The sequence below is a fragment of the Camponotus vicinus genome, unplaced genomic scaffold (genome assembly GCF_025532165.1).
Source record: "Camponotus vicinus isolate PSW18456_S1 unplaced genomic scaffold, iyCamVici1.0 SCAF_1, whole genome shotgun sequence".
NCBI lineage: Eukaryota > Metazoa > Arthropoda > Insecta > Hymenoptera > Formicidae > Camponotus > Camponotus vicinus.
The window spans coordinates 11441544-11465973 of NW_028141945.1; the positions used below are offsets into that span (position 1 = coordinate 11441544).

Genomic DNA, 24430 nt, shown 5'->3' on the forward strand with positions numbered 1-24430 from the left:
CTATTATATAGATAAAATAAAAATAAGAATTAAAGTAAAATTATATTAAAATAATAGCAAATATATAACATAATTATTTTTAAAAGTTCTCTCAAAATGAAGCGTTATTTATTTAACAAAGTATCTATGAATTTTCTACCAAAATAACGAAAAATCTAGTCTTCATATTTATGTAAACAAGTTCACCAGTTATCTTTTAAGTTGCGAATTTTATTATGATAAATTTGTCAACTTTACTAAATATTTTAAAAATCTCTTTTTCATATCTGTCTTTATCTTCGTATAATGCTTGAAACGTGGAATTAAACAGATGTATAAATAAACTTTACAAATTGTAAATTATTATACAGGAGGCCAAAGAAATACATAACATAAATAGTTTATTAGAAAATCATACCAATAAAATTATTAAATTATAATCATTATTTACAATTATTTATCTATAACTGAATTAATCAACTTTATGCAATGGCAAAAATATATACATATATATTTGAATATCATAACCCACACGGAACATGACATCCATTGGAGGTCCATATAACTTCCATACCTCCATGTGACCTCTATCTCCACGGTGGATGTTCAATGGATCTCTAATAGAAATCCATATTATCTCCATGGTAGATGTCGTTTGTAAATTCATCATGGATGTCCATTAGACGTCGGTTATGGATGTATGATAGATGTGTACACATTTCTCTTAACATAAATAATTTTTATTAATTATTTTTCCTAGTATTGGTAAATATTATTTTTTGTTACTTTATCTTATATCTCACTAATAATTATAGTCAGTGGAAGTAAAATTTCACTGTAAAATCAGTAATCGCGCTAGTTCGTTCGTTTACCGCTATGGTACGCTATTTTTCTCGTACTTGAGTTTTAGTCATGAGAATTATATAAAGCTTGCAAAAGGCGACAGATAAAATTAAAAGTATTACTTCGATCTAATTTCTGATACAGTTTCAATAGAGGAACTTCAGATATTAAATCGATTTTATAAGTTGGACAAGTAAAAATCCGGCCAATAAACGAAAATGATCCGTTCATTATCTATTTGTTACTCCATATAACGTACATATGACATCTATGAAAGCTCGACAAAATATCTATAATTACTCCATATAACGTATATCTGACATCCATAAGAGCTCCACAAAATATCTATAATTACTCCATATAACGTACATATGACATCCATGAACGCTTCATTCAATATCTATAATTACTCCATATAACGTACATATGACATCTATAAATACGTCTAACGGATGTCGAATGGAGGTATGAAATGCGGAACTGTGGATGTCTAGTAGATGTTTACGGGACGTTTCATGGACATCTAATGGAGGTTTCGAATCTCCATGGTAGACGTCTAGTGGACATCCATTAGAGGTTTTTGTTCCGTGTGGGAATATTATAACAAAGAGAAAAAATTTTTTAATATACAATATTATTTACTTATAATGCATTATTCTTTTTTAGTATATCAGCTTTGATGACTATTAACATAAAAAAAACGAGTTAGCTTACACATCTTCATTTTTGAATAAATTGAATCTATATTATTTAATGTTAGTCAAACGAATGTCAAGATGAAATGTAATACAATGCGCGTACATACATAGATATAAGCAAAACTCACATGATGCCTTCTACATTATTCGATAAAAAAATAGTTGCTCGATGGGCGGGTAACAACTTAGAAATTGCATCATATAAATTTTTACTCAACGACAATTTTCCGTAAGAGCGTAGTTATATTTGCATTTTGTCGTAATGTATCAAGAATATAAAAAAGACAGACTGAGATAAGCATGTATATCCAGCATGTTGAATAAAAAATGAGTAAATACCTGCGTTGCATCGATATAGCAAATGGTTCATCGGTTATTGGCAGCAGTTACGGTCATTATTTCGACAATGACAAGTGAACGATGGAAGGACGATATTGCATACGTGACGACCCCTTACAAATTGGTTTCTTGGCCCATTGGCGTTTGGCCATTGCAAGTTTATAACTTTTATTCGTTGTTACGCAGTATCTTGAGCGCCTGTTTCGCGGTACGCACTTTTTCATGTGAACACGATGATCATTGATGCGCGATCGTTCGAAGACAACGCAGAACGTCTTCTGCGTTGATCTTGCAACGTGATCTTGCCAGACAAAATTTTGATATTGCAATTAGTAATATTAAATGTACAAATTTTTTTTTTATTCATCCCAACCTATATAGAGTGAAACGCTTTGCTGGCAGTAATAACACAATGGATAAGTCATACATTATAATCGAACACGATCGTAAGTCATTGAAAAATACTTAATTGTAAGAAGAATTTTTTTATTAAGTTTTTGAGTTAATTGATTATGTTTGTTTTTTAATTAGAAAGATTAAAGATAACACAATTCTTTTTGAGAAATATTATATGGTAATTATTAATTGTAATATAATATCCTTATAAATGGTCTTGTTTTTGATGAAGGTCTTATATAACTTTAAATAATTTTTAAAAATGTTTCAATATCTGAGTAAGATCTGTACTTGCTAAGTGTGTATACATGTGGTACATGCAATATATAAATAATAATGCTAATATGAACTATGTAAAATAATTTAAATTTATCAATCTTTCGATATATGCTTTGATCTTAATTTGTGAATTTTGATAAAAGCATTTGTTAATAATTTTTTAATAAATAATAACAATTAAAATTTTTTTAGATTACTTAAGATCATGATGTCTCTTGACAAAATATATTAAGACCAAATTATATTTATAAATATTACACTAAACATGCTATTATACACACATACACACACACACACACACACACACACACACACACACACATACGCACAATTTATTTTATAATTTCACTCATTTATAATTAATAATGTCATGTAAAAAAACATATTAAATAAATAATATTACAGAATTTTAAATATTAAATCGAAATTGGCAGTAAGAGCCAATACAACACAAATATACCCTAAAAAGCAAAAAAAAAGACAGAGAGAACACATGCATACATATTTATATTTAAATACAAATATTTATAAAAATTAATTGAACTAAAATCGAAATATATTGTTTCTAAATAATGTTTCTTACCAAATGTTATATACGAGATAATATCAACAGGCCATAGTGGTAATCATACCTCCCATTGAGATGTACATGGGCTGCACTAGCGCGGGACAAAATGTGGACTGCATCATGTTAAGCTTTTGCGGATCGCTTGCTGTGCTGAAGATAATATTGTTCCGCATTTATGCAAACAATTTAATTAACAACTATAAATCTGCATTAAACGATTATTTAACGATTGAGAACATAAAAGAACATATAATAATGCGAAAACATGCTTTTATAGCAAGGATTGTCTCATTCCCTCTGCTGTGCTTTTCTTATTTTTGTTGTATAGCATATACGTTAACTCCTTTTATGAATCATGATGAAAAAACCCAGAACATGACTGACGAGTATATCGTATTGGAATATCCAATCCCATCAAAATGCACTATAAAATACCTTCAGGCTCCAATAATTATGTACAAAATATTTGTCATCATTCAAGCTATTTCACTGATAGTAGTGACTAATGCTAATCTTGGTAATATTTATTTTTTGTATGGTATTTTTATGTATCTCTTATATTAAATTATATAAATGAGTCGAAACTTTGAACAAAAGTTAAGAGAATTTTCAATTATATATTTAGACACATATATAATATTATATAATATTTTTAAACATATATATATATATATATATGTTTAAAAATATTATATATATATATATATACAGGGTGGCAGGGAAATTTTGACAGTCCCGAAGTGTGAAGGTAGATTGGCTCAAATTAAGAAGGAAGCTACTATACTATTTTGCGATATTCGCAATAATTAACGAAAAATTAATTAAAGAAGATCGACCAATGCGCGTGGCTCGAAGCACACGACGGCGAAGGCGGTCTGACTGTAACATAATGGCGGCGCGCGGCGAAGCGGTGATTGAGGAGGGGAGGAGCCTTCGCCACGCGTTTACACACTTATCGCTCCTCCCCTCCCCAATTACCGCTTCGCCGCGCGCCGCCATTATGTTACAGTCAGACCGCCTTCGCCGTCGTGTGCTTCTAGCCACGCGCATTGGCCGATCTTCTTTAATTAATTTTTCATTAATTATTGCGAATATCGCAAAATAGTATAGTACCTTCCTTCTTAATTTGAGCCAATCTACCTTCTTACTTCGTGAAGGTCAAAAATTGCCTGACACCCTGTATATATATGTTTGTGTATGTATAATATACATATGTATAATATTTGTACATTATAAATCAAAAAATTAAATTACAAATTATAAATATACATATATAATGATACATATATAATACATCACATAATTATATATAATAAATAATGAATATTAGTATAATATTAATTATATATATATTTTTTTTAATTAATTTATTGGTGATGATTTACATTAACGGACATTTTTACGTGGATGTTCCACTTCCGGAAGATATAATCCAAACATATTTCTGATTTACAACTATAATTTGGTTTGAATTATATTATATAATCCAAATTGCATTGTGCTTTTGTATTACACAAAATGGAAACTTTTTTTCGGGGTGAGGATGAAGGGGAAACGGCGAAGCCTCTTTTAATACACTAACAGCTCATGTATGTATGTGTATTAAATGTATATGATGTTAGAAAATTATGTTATAATCACACTAAACATTAAATATCTCAAAATTAGAGACCGTCATTAAGAGACCTCCAAATAAAACAAAGAGAAAAATTAATTAGCATCCTCACCTCTATAACATATGTAAAGATCAAGGTCATCGGCGAGATGTCCGTTAATGTAAATAATTACCAATTTCTTTTTGGAATAAACTTATGAAAATAAAAAGATTCAAATTTTTTATGCATAAAATATCTAATATAATTAATTATTTAATATTGTGAAGCAGTTTGTAAAATATTACTGTCTACATAAAAATATTAATTAATACGAGAACATTTTATTATAGATATTTTAAGTATATTAAAATAAAATCCAGAATATTTTATACAGGGTGTCCCGAAACTAACGCTTGATATTTTAAAGGCAGATTCTTTGGCCAATTTAAAAACGATTTTTCCTCAGCGAAAATGTCGAGGGAGATCATTATTTTTTGCATATTCCCAATTTTTGTCATCATGTATCTTTCTAACTAAGCCTTAAATTAAAATTCTATTAAAGTAAACTCTACCTAAAATTAACTAAAGAATGTGACTTTATTAATATTTTATTCCCATAAGCCTTAGTTTGCGAAAAACCCTTTATTTTCAATCGTTTATAACTCGAAAACTATTAGTGCCGCGACATTTTCGCTGAGGAAAAATCGTTTTTAAATTGGCCAGAGAATCTGCCTTTAAAATATCAAGCGTTAGTTTCGGGACACCCTGTATATATGTTATACTAATGTAATTTATGTGTATATTAATATAATTTAAAAATTTAAATAATTTAGATAACTTAGAATGAGAGAAAGGAAGAGAGAGAGAGAGAGAGAGAGAGAGAGAGAGAGAGAGTGAGAGAGAGAGAGGGAGGGAGGGAGGAGGGGAGAGAGGGGAGGAAGGGAGGAGAGAGGGGGGAGAGAGAGAGAGAATGAAAAAGGACAAGCAATATTTAATATGATCTAAATATAAATGATATGAATATATATATATATAAATAATATAAATCTAATATATAAATCTAATATATAAATGATATATAGTCTAAATATAAATGATAAATAAATTATAAATTATTTACCGCATATTATTGCTCCGTACGTTGCTCAGTGGTTTATCAGACTTGCTTTTCCTCTCCTTTGCTATTTCTTCGTTGCACTCACATTCACTCCCGAAAACAAGATTAATTAAGATTAGTTATATACAACATTCGTGAGGCACTTTGCACGGCACTCCCAATCGCGTAATAATTACAATTAAAAGTTTAGCAAGTATTAATTATAATTATCATAGCGAATTATGATTCAACACTAGTCGCGATTGCGTTTTATTGTTAGAGAGAAAATTTGACAATATACGAAGTATTTCGCACCTTACTCCTCGAATGTTGCCGTGCGAATGACAGCAAGGCCGAAAGATGTAAACACAGCGCGTCATACGCAGCAAGGCCGAACGTGTTATTGTCCACTCATTGCCGAAATATTTTACGTACTTTAACATATACACGGAATATTAAAATGTATAGGAGTGTTTTAGATTATATAGATTAATTAAATAATATTTGTTAAAAAGGATTGATGTATCACGAAGCTTTTCATTATATTAATTACTTCCATTTATGATTCGATTATTTTGCTGTGCGTTTTGAATCTAAATTATATTTAAATAATTGAAAAATAGAACGAGATAAAGCTTCGAATTATATTTGATTCTATAAATATCATTAAAGTAATAATTTCTGCTTGTAAAAATCGATATCACATCGAAACTATAATTATTTTAGATTTCTGTTTCTACAATTCTTACTTGAATAAATGAATAAATTATGCCAAATATGCGCTTCAAGAAGCACTTTCATCGAGGTTTATTACATTATACAGTATATTTCAGTAATTTATATACATCATTTATATATTAGACTTACAATATATATCATTTATACTCACAAGTCAGATCATAATATATATTGCTTGCCCTCTTTTCATTTTCTCGATAATGATTCTCTCTCTCTCTCTCTCTCTCTGTCTGTCTCTCTCTCCCCCTCCCTCCCTCCCACCCTCCCTCTCTCCCTCTCTCTCATTCTAAGTTATCTAAATTATTTAAATTTTTAAATTATATTAGTCTAACATAAATTACATTAGTATAACATGTATATAAAATATTCTGGATTTTATTTTAATATACTTAAAATATATATAATAAAATGTTTTCGTAATAATTAATACTTTTATATAGATAATGAAAGTTATGTTTTTTTACGCGTAAGAGAAAATAACGTATATAGATTCATTACTATTTGCTAAAGAAGCTCACTGTAGAATTTAAGGAATTCTAGGAATTTCTGCCATATGCGTTATATATTTATTTTATTACATACATTATTTGCATAAGCATTTTATAAAATATAGCATATGAAAAAAGATTAAAAAATTATAATTATGTAAAAATTTAAATATAAGTGATATAACTTTTATTTAAATATATATATATATATATATATATATATATATATATATATAAATGAAAGTTATAAATATTTTTAAAAAACTGAAAATTAAGAGTTTTATCAAAATTGTACCAAGAAACGCAATGTGCAATAATTATCTGTTATATTATAAACGGTAATTATGCAGATATACGGAGCCACTTCCGATTTCAATAATTTTCACATATGTTGTCAAGGTCACCACTCTGAATAATGTTATAAAGATTTTAGCCCGCGCTCGTTGTTTATTTAAAAATTATTAACAAAAGAATTTCACAATTTTAATGCTTTTTATCTCCGAAAATATTGATTTGAGAGAAAAAATTTTAAGCAAAAAATAAAGCCGTTGGAAAACTCTACAAAAAAGGTTATATGCATTTTTCCCATAAACCTACTATTTTAGCTGTTATATAAAAAAATTATAATTTTAAATACAATAAATTTATATAGAATTTAATACAATTTAATACAATTAAAAATTATCACAAATGTATGGGTACACACACACACACACACACACACGCGGGAGGTGCAAGGGGGGCCTTCGGCCCCCCTCCCGCAACCACCCCGCCGGTAGGCAAGGTGGACCTCGCTTTATAACTTACAGCATATATCCATTGTGATTCAACTCTTCGCAATGCGTCTCCTACCGGCGGGGTGGTTGCGGGAGGGGGGGCCGAAGGCCCCCCCTTGCACCCCTCGCGCGCGCGCGTGTGTGTGTGTGTGTGTGTATACATCCATTTGTGAAATTAATAAAACTTTTTTTGTCTATAACTTTTTAATAAACAACGAGCGCGGGCTAAAACCTTTATAATATTACTCAGAGTGTTGACCTTGACAACATATGTGAAAATTATTAAAATCGGAAGTGGCTCCGTATATCTGCATAATTACCTTATAAACTATCTATTAATTACAATATCGAATATTATTGCCCTTTTGTATGTCAGTGTATTTTTATTTTATAAAGGTAGCGACGCGCTATTTTTCAACGTTACATTACATGTCTGTGGTCAAATGAAAATTCTAAGATCCCATTTCGCCAATTTAGATGTTACAAGTCCGCAAATTTACGATCATTTCAATAAACTTATACAAAGACATATTTACTTGATAGGAATGACCAGAAAACTTGCTGAAGTTATTAGTCTTATTTTATTAGCAGAGCTCTTTATTATTAGCATATGTGTATGCATAATGGGTGAATATTAAATTATTTTGTATTGTGCCATCAAAATTATTTTTATATTAAATTATTTTATATTTCCACAAAATATATATTGTAAATTAAGTTACATAAAAAATCTATGTTCAGCAGGCAAATATTTTTTTTTCAGGATTTCAGTTCATCATAGCATTGAAAGACAAAGATTCTGTTATGATAGGACAAAGTTTAATGGCACAAAGTGTCTTTTTGGTAAAGTTATCAGTGTACAGCTTCATCGGAAATTACCTAAAGTCTCTAATGGAAGATATAGGTTATTCTATTTATCAATGTACTTGGTATGAATTTCCAATCAAACTGATGAGGAATCTAGTGTTTATCTTTATGCAAACAGAAGCTCCATACATGTTTCAAGCTGGGAATTTTATTGCGGTAAATTTGACAACTTTAGTAAGCATTTTGAAGACTTCTTTTTCATATCTGTCTGTACTTCGTATAATGCTCGAGACATGAAATATAACATATGTAAATAAAATATTTTTACAAACTAGAAATTAATACATGTTTGACAGAATAAAATATAATCAAAATATATAGTTTATTTAAATGTCTTATCAATAAAATTATTAATTATAATTATTGAATTATTATCTGTCTTATTGAAGTCATTTAATTATTATATTATAGCAGAGAAATATACAAATTAATATCTAATTAATTATTGTGAAAATTATAAAATGATAAAGGACTTTCTTACTCGATTTAATCTGCTCTATCAGTACACGATGAGTGATGATTATTATCATCCTGTATATACATAAAATTACGACACACACACACACACACAATTATTTATATCTATCGCATTATATTTTCTCAATATGCTTGCTCAAATTGAATGCCTGAATTGATTTGCAATAAAAAACAGAGTGAGTTATTTATTATATATTTTCACTTTTGACAGATTGAATCAACACTATTTAATCGAACGAATATCGAGATGAATAAAATAGTTTAGATGCGCATGAGCAAAACGCACACGAATTTTTCGGTGACTTTTCACTCAATAAAAAGGAACAGATGATCGACGACAATTTAGAAATTTTATCGTATAATTTATTATTCAATGACAATTTTACATAAATGCGTAGTTCGCATCCATATCTCATAATACCTTAAGAGTATAAAAGCAGACTGATAAGCATGTATACCTTCTACCTTGAATAAAAAATGAATCAAAATACTTGTGTATCGATACAACATCGATTATTTGGCTTTAGGATCATAGAGACAGTTTGATAACCAAATATTTTTTACACAATATTCTTCATGAATAGAAAATAAATAGGAATACCTGTGTCACGTTCATATAATCAGCAGATCGTCGGTTACTCGCATCGGTTACAATCATTATCTCGACAATGGCAAGCGAGCGGTGGAGGGACGATATCGCATACGCGATGACCCCTTTCAAATTGATTACCTATTGTCCTAGTGGCCTATTGGCGTATGGCCACTTCAAGTTTATGCCTTATTAAATTGAGTTTGTAGACAGATATTTTCGGACATAGGTAAAATTATTTACCTGTCGCGTAATTTTCCATCAATTAATTTTGTTGGTATATAGAATAATAAGAACAATATTTATTTGTCCGCATCTTCATCTTTGAACAAATTGAAATTGTGCTACTTATTGACCAAATAATATCGAGATAAAGTATTACAATGTGCGCATATATACAGGTAAGTCAAACGCACATGATCCCGCTCAAGAAAAATAACATTTTCTCGACGGTAACAATTTAGAAATTGTATTATATAAATTTTTAATAGACAACAATTTTATGTAAAACCGTTGTTCAGTCATAGTGCTTCAAAAGAGAGACTGATAAGTATATATACTTCACGTTGAATAATAAATGTCACGTTGAATAATAAATGAGTTGGAATGCCTGCGTTGTGACAATATAGCAAGCCGATCATTGGTTATTGGCATCAGTTAAAGCCATTATCTCGACAATGACAAGTGAACAATATAAGAATGATATCGCATATGCGATGACTCCTTTTAAATTGATTACATGGCTTATCGGTGTATGGCCACTTCAAGTTTATGATATTTATTCGCTATTTCGTTGTGCCTTAGGTACTTGTTGTGCGGTAAGTATCATTTGAAATTTATCTTTGACACGATCGCGACGATCGAAGACAACCAAGAATATTTTCAAAGTTGCAAAATTCTGAAAAAAGTTCGATGTCGCTATGAGAATGTATCAAGATTTTAGATGTTTGATAATGTGTATGGTGAAACGATTTTGGTAACAGTAATAACAATGAATGAGAATTATAAATAAGGACGATTGTAACTCATCAAATAATTCTAACAATATTAAAGATTTCTTTTTTAAATTTCAAGAGTATGTTTTTTTTTCGTGTGAAAATAATACAATCATTTTCGAGAAAAATAATGAGAAATGTGCGTTACAATATGTATTTCGTGATTTTATTTTATAACGATTGTATATAAAATAAATTACGTAACGTGTTACAAAATATCACATAAATTTTAAATAATGTTATCATTAGTTAAACTTTATTATGTGCTCATATTTTAACGCAAAAAATTTTTTCTTTAAATAAATTATGTTAAATAATATCTTTTTGCGTTTTTTAATTTATTCAAAGATGACATACATATATGAATATACAAATATGTATAATATAATTGTATAATACTTTGCTTTTATAAATTATATAATACTTTGCTTTTATAAATCAATCTGAAAAAAAGAACATTTTTTTATATCATATTCTGTAGAATAAGAGAAGGGGGGAGAGAAAAGAGAGAGTGAGAGAGAAAGGGAGAGATAGAAGAGAGAGAGAGAGAGACACAACATTTAAATAGAAATATTCATTAAAAAAATATTTATTGAGTTAAGAGTGAGATAATTTCTTTCTAAACATGAAACATCATATATGAAGAAATGTATCAACAGAGCCTAGTTGTGATCTTGCCTTCCATGGAGCTATACATGGGTTGTACTGACATAGAGCAGAACATAGACTGTCTGATGTTAATCTGTTGCGGACTTCTCGGTGTGCTGAAGACAACTTGGTTCCGCATTTATGCAAATAGTTTAATTAACAATTATGACTCTGCTCTGAAGGATTATCTGACCATTGACAACATAAAAGATCGTGAAATTATGCGAAAACATGCTTTTGCAGCAAGGATTGTTTGCTGTTCTATGCTGGGCTTTTCTTACTTTAGTTGTCTAATATATGGAGTAATTCCTTTTTTGAATTATGACCAAGGTAATCGAATTAATATAACGAACAAGGATATGATATTGGAATATACGATACCATCAAGATGCGTTCTGGAATATTTGAAATTTCCAACAAGCACATATGAAATTTCCTGTATCGTCGAAACTATTGTAATGATACTGGCGACTACAACTAATCTTGGTAATATTGACCTAATTTTTTATTTTATGTCTATATTCAATATTACTTAAAAACAAAGACTTTTTTATTAAATAGTATATTATTCGACGTAAAGATTTTTATTAATTTTATTAATATTATTGCACTTTTTATGCATTATAGACAACAATACAAGGCGCGGAAGTTTGCGTAATTTGACGATAAACTGTTCCATTGAGATGGTTCGAAATGCATTAAATTCACCTAGTTCAGATTTCTGATAAGGCATATTAGATTAGATGCAAATTTTTTTTAAACATTACGAATAATTACACATGACAGTCTTAATGTATTTTATAGGTTGTTAAAATAAACTTAAAATTTTTAAAAACTTTTGCGCCTTATGCAGTGCATATTATGTTACACACACACACACACACACACACACACACACACACACACAATATATATAAAAGCAATACTATCTACTATATTTTGTGATATAATTTTTTGTGATATATTTTTTTTACAAAAATAATAATATAGGCCTGCGAGAGTCAGTTACAAAAAGCAGAGTAGGTGAATCTAATTTTTTTGATTTTGATTTTGTTGAAAACAAACTAGTAGTTCTATAAGATGTCATTGGCAGAAATATTTCGAAAAATTAGGTTCCCCATAACAAATTTATAAAAATGATCCAAATAACCATTTTTGAATTATTTAATCAAAAATTACTTAAAAACCTTATGAGCTGGAGAATTCTGCCAGATTCGTTTTCAGTATCAAAAAACCTAAATTCATCAACTCTGCTTTTTGTAACTAACAAAACTTAAAATTTCACGGGCCTGTGTAATTTAAGTACATTAGAATAATAAGTGTTGTTTTGAATTTCAATGCAATAAGATATTCGGTGCATCAATGCATTTCCCAAAGGTAATGACGCGTTGTTTCTCAATATTACACTGCATGTTTGTGGTCAAGTGAACATTTTAAGGATCCATTTCGTCAATTTTGATGTCACAAGACCGCGAATCTATGATCGTTTCAACGCGCTAATTCAGAGACATCGTTACTTGATAATGTTGGCCAGGGAACTTGCTGATTTGATAAGTTTCGTATTGCTTATGGAATTATTCATTATCAGCATATTATTGTGTATAATGGGTGAATATTATGTCAAAAACCTAAATTGTTCAACGAAATATGAATTATAAATTTATAAAAAAAGAAATTTATATTTAGCGAACAAACATTTCTTTCAGGATTTCAGCTTATTTTAGCGTTGAAAGTCAATAATACAGTAATGATAGGAAAGAGCTTAATGGTATTGAGTGCCTTCTTGACACAACTAACGCTGTATAGTTTTGTCGGGAATTATCTGAAATCTGAAATGGAAGAGATAGGGCTTTCTATTTATCAAAGTGCTTGGTACAATTTTCCTAGGAAATTAACAAGAAACATAATCTTTATTCTTATGCAGGCAAAATCTTCAGTCTCGATTCAAGCTGGAAATTTCATTCTAGTCAACCTGTCAACTTATGTGAGCATTTTGAAAACCTCCTTTTCCTATATATCTGTACTTCGTATAATGCTCGAAGTGTGAAATCTAAGCTGCGAATGAAACAAATCTGCAAATTCTAAATACAATATTTGATATGTTTGAAATTGCACGATACAATGTTTTCAAAAACAAAAATGTATGAAAAAGTGTTTTTAAGAATGTTACGTCAATAAACTTTTCACTTACAATAATCTGCTTGCCAAATAAATATTTCCTAATATCAATAATATTAACATAGTTGAAATTACTGTAATATTAATACATTATCATATTAAATTTGAGAATCGACATAATTATCGTAATTTCGATATTGCGATAGTAGTATTAAATATTTAAACTTTTTTTTGGACAATGTACAGTGAAACATGCCAGCAGTGATAACACAGTGGATAAGTTATACTAGTTGAAAGTCATTATAATTAAACGATCGTAAGTCGTTGAAAAATATTTAAGAACTTTCTTGCTTTCATGAGTTTTTAAATTCATTTATATATTTTTAAGTAACATAAAATTAAATATTTGGACATATTATTACATTCAATATTTTGCATTTTTATAAAAAAGTCTAAAGATAAAATTATAGCATTATTTATTTATTTTGTTTTATTTAAAAGAATTTTATTTTATTTTATTTTAAAAAATTAAAATATTTTCTTTGCACTAGATTCTACAAATAAATACATACATAGATAGATAGGCAGAACATAGATAAATATATAGATAAATATATAGATAAATATATAGATAGATAAATAAGTAGATAAATATATAGAGAACCAATATAGGGAGATATAAATATATAGATAACTATAAGATATATAAACATAAGAAAGGAGAAAGTAAGAGGGAAAACTATCAAGCACATTTAAATACTTATAAAAATCAGTTGAATTAAAATCGAGATATATTGTTTCTAAATACGAAGTGTTATACACGAGATAACGTATCAACAGGGCATAGTGATGATCTTACCTCCCATTGAGGTATACATGGGCTGCACTAACGCGGAAAAGAGTGTAGATTCTATTATGTTCACCTTTGCCGGATTACTTGGTGTGCTGAAGACAATATGGTTCCGTATCTATGCAAACAACTTAATTAACAATTACAAATCTGCCGTTAAGGATTATATGGCAATTGAGAATGTAGAAGAACGTATAATTATGCGAAAACATGTTTTCATGTCAAGGGTCGCTTCATTTCCTCTATTGTTTTGTTCTTATTATGCTGCAGTAGTTTTTACATTAACAGCTCTTATGATAAATCACAATGAAAAAAACGTAACGGACGAAAACATGATGTTGGAATATCCATTGCCATCAAAATGTACTCTGAAATACTTTCATGCTCCAACAAGCATGTATGTACAAAATATTTGTCATCATACAATCTATGTCACTAATAATAATGTCTAATTGTAATAAAGGTAGTATTTATTTGTTGTGCGACGTATCTTTATGTATCTTTTGTTTGATCTTATTTATTTTGTGTTTTAAATGAGTGTGGAAATTTTGAATAAAAATTAAAAATTTTCCAATATATATTTATATATCACATATCAATCAATAAATGAGAAATCAAAATTACATATAATAAATATAAAATATATATAACATATTACATGATTATATAAAAAATAAATAATATAAATTATAAATATAATTAATATAATAGTAGTAAAAAATATAATTATGTAAATATATACATACATATATGAAGATTATAATTATATAGAAAATAAAATAAACAAATAAAAATTAAATATTTTAAAGCTGAAATTCAAAATAGAATTATATTAAAAATTATATTACATAACAATATTTAATAATTGTCTGTGTGTTACATTATGAAACATATTTGTGAGTTACAATAATAAGTATTATTACCCTTTATCAAAGTATTTTTATTTTATAAAGGTAGCGACGCACTATTTATCAACATTATATTACATATCTGTGGCCAAATGAAAATTCTAAGGTCCCATTTCGCCAATTTAGATGCTACAAGTCCGCAAATCTATGATCGTTTCAAGAAACTCATACAGAGACATATTTACTTAATAGAAATGACAAGGAAACTTGTTGATGTTATAAGTTTTATTTTGTTAATAGAGCTCTTTATCACTAGTATATGTTTATGCATAATGGGTAAATATTTAATTATTTAATACCATTTCGCAAAACAGGTATTATAATTAAATTAAATAGGATTTGTGTTCAGTAAGCAAATATTTTCTTTTCAAGATTTCAGTTTATTGTAGCATTGAAAGAAAAGGATGTAGTTAAAATGGCACAAAGTTTAATGGTGCAAATTGTTTTTTTGGTCACGCTATCAGTGTACAGCTTCATCGGAAGATATCTAAAGTCCCAAATGGAAGACATAGGATACACCATTTATCAAATTGCTTGGTATGAATTTCCTATGAAACTGACAAGGAATCTAGTCTTCATCTTTATGCAAACAGAAGGTCCAGCCATGCTTCAAGTTGGGAATTTTATTGTGGTAAATTTGTCAACTTTAGTAAACATTTTGAAGACCTCTTTTTCGTATCTGTCTGTACTTCGTATAATGCTCGATACATGAAATATAATATGTGTAAATAAAATATTTTTACAAACTAGATATTTATAACACATTTAATAAAAGAAAATATAAATAAAACTAGAATAAATAAATATAGTTTATTTAAATGTCTTATCATTAAAAATATTAATTATAATTGCAATAAATTATTATCAATCATTGCATTACATTATAGCGGAAAGATATAAAATCTTTTGACATACAATTACTTACTTATATCACATTATATTTTCTCAGTATGTCAACTGCGATGATCTACAATATAAAGAAAAGAGTGAACGCGCTATGTATTTTCACTTTGGACAGACCAAAACTATAATATATGACCGAACAAATGTTGAGATGAAATAAAATGTAGTAAATGCGTATACAGAGCAAGATGCACACAATTTCTTGTAATATTTTACGCCAAAAGGGATGGTTGAGCGATGGACGACAATTTCGAAACTTTGTCATATAAATTTTTATTCAAGGATAATTTTACGTAAACGCGTAGTTTGTAACTACATTTCATAATGCCCTAGGAATATAAAAGCAGACTGATAAACATGTATATCTTTTATGTTAAATAAAAAATAAATCGAAGTATAGTACTTGCACATTGTGTCTATATAACATCGGTTATTTGTCTTTCGGAGCATCGAGACAGTTTGACAAGCACAAGTATTTCTTATGTAATATCCCTCATAAATAAAAAATGATTTGATATATATTTGTATCAAATTGATTTTGCGAGTGGATCATCGATTATTGGCATCAATTACAGATTGTCATTATTAGAGACATTCAGGTACACCATTGCCATTGTCATTGACAGTATCATGACAATGGCAAGCAAACTATGGATGGACGATATCGCATACGCGATATCTCCATTTAAATTGATTTTATGGCCCATTGACGTTTGGTCCCTATTTAAAAAGTTTATAATTTTTGTTCACTATTACACAGTATCTTAAGTATCATCTGTTTTTCAATATTCATATGCATCTTTTAAAAGCGAACGCGATGATCATTGCCGCGCATTCGTTTGAAGACAATATAGAATCTTTTTTACATTGATATTGCAACGCTCTAGATAAAATTTCGATATTACGATAGTAGTATTAAATGTACCTTCATTGATAATAGTCATTGAATTAATAGATATAGCATCTCGCGCTAAATATGTAGCATAATAATACAATTCTATAGCAGCTACGCTACTGCGTGTCTTTTCTGGGATGACAACTCTATCGGTTTTTCTCTTTCTCTCGTAATTGCAAGTTAATTAGTTATTTTCTTTTAATTAAAGCAATTAAAAAAACAACTAGAGAAGTTTTTGATTACATTGATTACATCCAAAATGACAGCTATTTATACAACCATTGCAAAGATATATATTTTATGCATAGAAATTTTAATCTATGTTTTCTTAGTTTTTCTAGGAATCCCAATTTATAGCACAGGTCTCAGTATGTTTACGGTGTACCATTTTTGAAATGTTATCGTTTATCTCCAATGGGTGGATTCTGATCAATTTCATCTCAGAGTTTCTTAATCTTTCAAAGAGCGTCAACAAACAGTACAGGTATCGTATTTTTATGGATGATTTTTGAAAAATTTTATCTTATGGTTTCTTAATTACTCTATAATCTTCTAATATTTGCATATTTTAAGAAGCATCATTTTTAAAATATTAACGTTCACTCTTGAAGAGGTTTTTAAAAAAGGTTTTTTAAAAAATCTTACATAGTAACTGGATCGTTTCGAAAATCTGTGAATTCAGATTTCCTATTGATGTTCATTATAATAAATGTACATTTTTGTGAAGTATGATTCTTATTTTTATTAAATAAATTTTTAGACATATTTAATAATTATGTATTAAATTTACGTATACAACAATCGAAAGGGGCGATCTGTGATCGATATATGTGAGGCGATCGCCTAAGCATTTGCGCAAGCGTGTCGATAGGTGGGGAGAGATATTACGTGGAAATTCGAAGGATATGGACTGACGACACGAAACCGAAAAATCAGATCGAGTAAGAGCATAAGTACGAGTATGATCAAGATTGCAAAAAATTAAGGACGATTTCAATTACAATTACGAGTGCGAATGTGCTAGTGCGTGTATTGTGTGTGTACGACAGTATTAATATTGATACAATGCAAAATATTAATTTAATCTGGTTGATTTAGTTCAGTGATCGAGTGTTAATATTTTTACGAGCACAATTATATAATTAATCCACTACAATTAATAAACGAAGTAATAGCAATAAAATAATTTCATTTCGCATAAAAAACTTCAACAAATTACATGATTCATTATGTTAATTAAAAAATTGTTTAAATTGATTTAATTTAATAATTTTAAATATTTTTAAAATGTATATTCACCTCCAGTTTTTTAATTATTAAGTTTAAGAAATAAAATAATTACATATAAAAATAATTACATATAACATAATAACATCTTCGTACATTCTTTAGATGTCTATTGATTATAATTCTCATAACCAAAGATTAATGGAATTTTTTCTTTACTAAAATATGTGAAATGTATTAAAAATGTAAAAAGAGCACTGTGTGTATATATATATATATATATCCTTCTTTCTTCGATCAAAATTACAGTTCTCTAAAAAATATAGAATCCTTACAAAAAATAACATATCTCTAGCTAAAAACAAAAGATTTTTCACAAAAATAACATTAAAAAGAAAATATAAATTAATAGCATGGAAAATTACTGAAAAATCATAAGAAAACTCATCATATTTAAAATTTCCTTTAGAAAAAAATAGAATCTTTACAAAAATAAAATATAATATTTTTACAAAAATAAAATTTATTTAGTGAAAAAACCAATTCTTTAAAAAAAATATTATTAAAGAAATATTAAAGAATTAATGATATGAAAAAGTATTGAAACTTGGAGAAATCAAGAGAAACAAAATTTCCTAACATATGATATTATTTACTTATATCGTCTTCATAAATATATATAGATGGACTCAATATATATATACATATTTGGCTATATATAATAGTCTTCATAAAGAGAGAGAATTGCAAGATAATTTTTTACAGATCAGATATGCAATTGCCTTTTGTCAGCCGTCATTATATGTATGACATGAAATGAATTATAATTGTAGTTAGAATTTCATCTAGAGAAAGCAAAATTAAAGAAAAATTTTACACACACAAATTATGTTTTCACTAAATATTGTTTAACTTTTATATATAAAAATATTCATGTGATACAATGATATTGAAGCGATTATTAATACAACATTAGTTGTTAAAAGACAGAAAAAATATCTCTTATTGTTAGTCTTAGCTCTTTCCCTCCTTCCCGTGAAATCGATTACCCCATATGCTATGGAAAATGCGTAACATGCTAGTCCGTCATATTTTATACGTCTACAACGCATTAGATTTTCTGAGCACGTTAACTGTGATAATCTGCAATATAAAAGAAGTGCAATGTATGTATTCTTAATTTTAACAGATTAAAACTATGCTATGTAATCGGATGGATATCGAAATGAAATTAAATGCGATATATCCGTATGACTAAAATACACACAGTATTTTTCTAACCTTTCTCGTAAAAGAAATAGCTCGGCGGACGATAATTTAGAAACTTTGTTGTATAAATTTTTGTTCAATGACAATTTTGCGTAAAAGCATGGTTTATGCATTTACATTTCATATCTTAAGTGAATAAAAGCAGACCGATAAGCACCTATACCTCCTATGTTGAATAAAAAATGAGATACCTGCGTTATATCGATATGCGACATATAACATTGGCTATTTGGCTTCAGAAACATAGAGACAGTTTGATAACTAAATATCTTTTACACAATACCTCTCATGAATAAAAAAAAGTTGGAATACCTGTGTCAAGTTGATATAGCCAGCAGCTCGTCGGTTATTGGCGTCAGTTACAGTCATCATCTCAACAATGGCAAGCAAACGATGGGAGGATGATATCGCATACGCGATGACCCCTTTCAAATTGATTACTTGGCCCATTGGCGTTTGGCCGCTGCAAGTCTATAACTTTTATTCGCTATTACGCAGTATCGTGAGCTTCTTTCTTTCGGTATGCATCTTTTGAATGCGAGCACGATGATCATTGATACGCGATCGTTCGAAGACAACGTAAAACATTTTCACTGATCTTGGAACGCTTTAGACAAAATTTCCATATTGCGATAGTAGTATTAAATGTGCAAACTTCTCATTCTTTTGACATAAAGTGAAACGTTTTCTCAGCAATAATAATAAAATGAATAAATCATATAATATACTCGAATACGATCGTAAGTCATTGAATAATATCTAAAAGAATTTTTTTTGCTTGAATTTTACAATCCAATTATATATGTGCATATTTTTATTATTAAATAATATGAAATCAAACATTTGGGTTAATAATTATATTTAATGTTTTGCATTTTTATTGAAGAAATCTGAAAGTAATTACAATATTATTTATATATTCTGTATAAGAAATTAAAACATTTTCTATGCAGTTGTTTTTACAGACAAAGAGAAATAAATTGATAAATTGATAAATATATGAATACATAGATAAATAGATAGATAAATAGATATAGATAAATAGATACAGAAATAGATAGAGACATAAACATAAAAAGAAGCGAAGAAGAGGGAAAGAAATTATCATGTACATTTAAATGCAAATACTTATAATAATCTGTATAATATTCTCCGAATTAAAATCGAGATACATTGTTTCAAAAAGATGAAAATAATATACGGTATACATATAGGTCTTACTGGTGATCTTACCTTTCATTGAGATGTGTATGGGCTGCACTGACGTGGGGCAGAATGTGGATTGCATCATGTTAATCTGTAGCGCAACGCTTGCAGTGTTGAAGATACTATGGTTCCGCATTTATGCAAACAATTTAATTAACAACTATAAATCTGCTTTAAACGATTATCTGACGATTGAGGATATAGAAGAACGTATCATTATGCGAAAACATGCTTTTGCAGCAAGAATTGTTTCATTCCCTCAGCTGTGCTTCTGTTATTTTTGTAGTGTAGCGTTTATATTAACACCTTTTATCAATCATGATAAAACGAATCAGAACGTAACGGCCGAGGATATCGTATTGGAATATCCAATACCATCAAAATGTACTATGAAATACTTCCATGCTCCAATAAACATGTATAAAATATTTGTTATCATCCAATCTATGTCGTTGCTAACAGTGACTAATGCTAATATCGGTAATAATAATATTTATTTGTTGTGCAATATATTTACATATCTTTTGTTTCAAATCATATGAGTATATGGAAATTTTATACAAAAGTTAAGAATTTTCAATTTATATTTATATATTTCATATAATAAATATAAAATACATGTATAATTACATAATAACTTATATAATAAATAATAAATAAATAATAAATAGGTATAATAAATAATTAAAGCATAATGTTATTAAAATATATATATATTACTGTTTATTTATTCATTAATGCAATATATTCCGCTTTTTCATTTTATTTTTATTTTTTATATATAACATTTCTTCAGAACATGAATTTGCGTATTTTTATATGATGAAAGCTAATGACAATATGAGTTCGAGATATATTAATCTTCATTAGTGCTTTCGCAAATAATATTAATAGGAGATCATGCCTTTTAATTAATAGAAATTTTTATTAATTAATAGAAATGGGAGATTAAGTCTTTTTTGATTTTTAAGTAACATAAGGGGGAATAATTACATATATAGACTCATTACTCTCTCTCTCTCTCTCTCTGTTTATTGAATAAAGCTCACCATATCGTATACATTATTTATTGTATTACACATATTATTTATTTGTGCATTATAAAATATATGATATATATGGCAAAAATACGGCGTGTGTAAAAAAGATTATAAAATTATAATTATATTGAAAATGAATAGATAAATAAAAATAAAATATTTTAAGACAAAACTAAAAATTAAAGTGCAATTATATGAAAGAACACTGTATAACAATTATCTGTTATAGAAGCATTATAAAATATATCTTTTAATTACAATAATGAATACATTATTATTCTTTTGTATATTAATATATTTTTATTTTATAAAGGTAACGATGCATTATTTATCAACATTACATTACATGTCTGTGGTCAAGTGAAGATTCTAAAAACCCATTTCGCCAACTTAGATGTTGCATGCCCGCAAATCTGCGATCGTTTTAATAAACTTATACAGAGACATATTTACTTGATAGGAATGATTAGAAAACTTGCCGATGTTATTAGTTTTATTTTATTAGCAGAGCTCTTCATTACTAGCATAGGTTTATGCATAGTGGGTGAATATTAAATTATTTAATACCATTTCATAAAATATGTATAAATTAAGTTATATGTTAAAAATTATGTTATAAATTATATGTTATATAAATTATGTTATTTAAGAGAATGTATGTTCAGCAGGCAAATATTTTCTTTTCAGGATTTCGGTTCATCATAGCATTGAAATACAAAGATACTGTTATGTTGGGACAAAGCTTAATGGCACAAAGTATCTTTTTGATAAAGATAATAGTGTACAGCTTCATCGGAAATTACCTAAAGTCCCTAATGGAAGATATAGGTTATTCTATTTATCAATGTACTTGGCATAAATTTCCAATCAAATTGATGAAGAATCTAGTGTTCATTTTTATGCAAACAGAAGGTCCAGCCATGTTTCAAGCTGGGAATTTTATCGCGATTAATTTGTCAACTTTAGTAAACATTTTGAAGACTTCTTTTTCGTATCTGTCTGTACTTCGTATAATGATCGAGACATGAAATATAACATGTGTAAATAAAATATTTTTGCAAACTAGAAAAATATAACACATTTAAAAGAAAATATAAACAAAATATATAGTTTATTTAAATGTCTTATCATTAAAATTATTCATTATAATTGCATTAAATCATTATCAATTATTGCCTTTTATTATAGCAGAGAGATATAAAATCTTTTGGCATACAATTATCTGTTTGTATCGCATTATATTTTCTCAGTACGTTAACTGCGATGATCTACAATATAAAGAAAAGAGTGAACACTCTATGTATTTTCACTTTGGACAATTTGAAATTATAATATATAATCGAATAAATGTTGAGATGAAATAAAATGTAGTAAATGCGTATAAAGAGCAAAATGCACACAATTTCTTCTAACATTTTATACCAAAAAGGAACGATTGAGCGATGGACGACAATTTCGAAACTTTGTCATATAAATTTTTATTCAACGACAATTTTACGTAAAAGCGTAATCTGTATCTACATTTCATAATGCCTCAGGGGTATAAAAGCAGACTGATAAACATGTATATCTTTTATGTTAAGGAAAAAATAAATCGAAATATAGTATTTGCACATTGTGTCTATATAATATCGGTTATTTAGAAGCATTGAGTCAGTTTGATAAGCAAGTATCTCTTATGCAACATTCCTCATAAATAGAAAATAAGTCGATATATTTGTGTTAAATTGATATTACAAGTGGATCATCGATTATTAGCATCTGTTACAGATTGTCATTATCATGAGACATACAGATACATCATTGTCATTGTCATTGACAGTATCATGGCAATGATAAGCAAACTATAGATGGATGATAGTATTGCATACACGATATCTCCATTTAAATTGATTTTATGGCTCATTGACGTTTGGTCGCTGTTTAAAAATTTATAATTTCCTTTCACTATTACGCAGTATCTATTTTTCAATATGCTTCTTTTAAAAGCAAGGACGATAATCATTGACGCACATACGTTCGAAGACAATATAGAATCCTTTTTACGTTGATTTTGCAATTTAGATAAAATTTCGATATTACGATAGTAGTATTAAATGTACTCTCATTGATAATAGTCATTGAATTAATAGATATAGCATCTGGCGTTATATAGCATATTAATAGAATTCTGTAGCAGTGATGCTATTGCGTGTCATTTTCCGGGGTAGACAGCTCTGTCGGTCTCTCTCTTTCTTTCGTAATTGCAGGCTAACTAATTATTTTCTTTTAATTAAAGCAATTAAAGAAAACAACTGGAGAATTTTTTTTTATTGATTACATCCAAAATGAGAGCAATTTATACATGTATTGCAAAGATATATATTTTATGCACGAAAATTTTAATCTATGTTTTCTTAGTTTTTCTAGAATCTCAATTTATGGCACAGGTCTCAGTATGTTTACGGTGTACCATTTTTGAAATATTATCGTTTATCTCCAAACGTGGATTCTGATCAATTTCATCCTATATTTTCTTAGTCCTTCAAAGAGCGTGAACAAACTGTACAGGTATCGTATTTTTATGGATGATTTTTGAAAAATTTTATCTTATGGTTTCTTAATTACTCTATAATCTTTTAATATTTGCATATTTTAAGAAGC

At 28.2% G+C, this 24430-nt stretch overlaps 2 protein-coding genes and 1 pseudogene across 3 annotated transcripts; all 3 read left to right on the plus strand.

Annotated features, from left to right (window-relative positions):
* Positions 1 to 1926: 1926 nt before the first annotated feature.
* On the plus strand, positions 1927 to 8899 carry LOC145974346 (odorant receptor 82a-like). Its single transcript, XM_083104136.1, has 4 exons — positions 1927 to 2067; positions 3148 to 3619; positions 8192 to 8422; positions 8559 to 8899. Exons 1-4 carry the CDS (start codon positions 1927 to 1929, stop codon positions 8897 to 8899), a joined length of 1185 nt encoding a protein of 394 aa, XP_082960262.1.
* Positions 8900 to 9676: 777 nt separating this feature from the next.
* On the plus strand, positions 9677 to 13504 carry LOC145974281 (odorant receptor 13a-like). Its single transcript, XM_083104082.1, has 5 exons — positions 9677 to 10129; positions 10250 to 10546; positions 11383 to 11857; positions 12749 to 12979; positions 13078 to 13504. The coding sequence occupies exons 2-5, from the start codon at positions 10406 to 10408 to the stop codon at positions 13416 to 13418; spliced, it is 1188 nt and encodes a 395-aa protein (XP_082960208.1). The 5' UTR covers positions 9677 to 10129; positions 10250 to 10405; the 3' UTR covers positions 13419 to 13504.
* Positions 13505 to 14341: 837 nt separating this feature from the next.
* Positions 14342 to 22815, plus strand: LOC145977396 (uncharacterized; annotated as a pseudogene). The gene is made up of 8 exons (XR_014440497.1): positions 14342 to 14802; positions 15293 to 15523; positions 15619 to 15878; positions 16197 to 16295; positions 19873 to 20061; positions 20756 to 21227; positions 22101 to 22331; positions 22475 to 22815. The product of XR_014440497.1 is annotated as an uncharacterized LOC145977396 (transcript).
* Positions 22816 to 24430: the final 1615 nt, after the last annotated feature.

Bases quoted from the DNA above. Each gene is read 5' to 3' on its own strand.
- LOC145974346 (XM_083104136.1), top strand. From the start codon at position 1,927: ATGACAAGTGAACGATGGAAGGACGATATTGCATACGTGACGACCCCT. The intron at 3,620-8,191 runs GTAATATTTATT...TATTTTATAAAG, and splicing joins AGTGACTAATGCTAATCTTG to GTAGCGACGCGCTATTTTTC. The intron at 8,423-8,558 runs GTGAATATTAAA...TTTTTTTTTCAG, and splicing joins CATATGTGTATGCATAATGG to GATTTCAGTTCATCATAGCA.
- LOC145974281 (XM_083104082.1), top strand. From the start codon at position 10,406: ATGACAAGTGAACAATATAAGAATGATATCGCATATGCGATGACTCCT. The intron at 10,547-11,382 runs GTAAGTATCATT...ATGTATCAACAG, and splicing joins CCTTAGGTACTTGTTGTGCG to AGCCTAGTTGTGATCTTGCC. The intron at 11,858-12,748 runs GTAATATTGACC...CATTTCCCAAAG, and splicing joins GGCGACTACAACTAATCTTG to GTAATGACGCGTTGTTTCTC.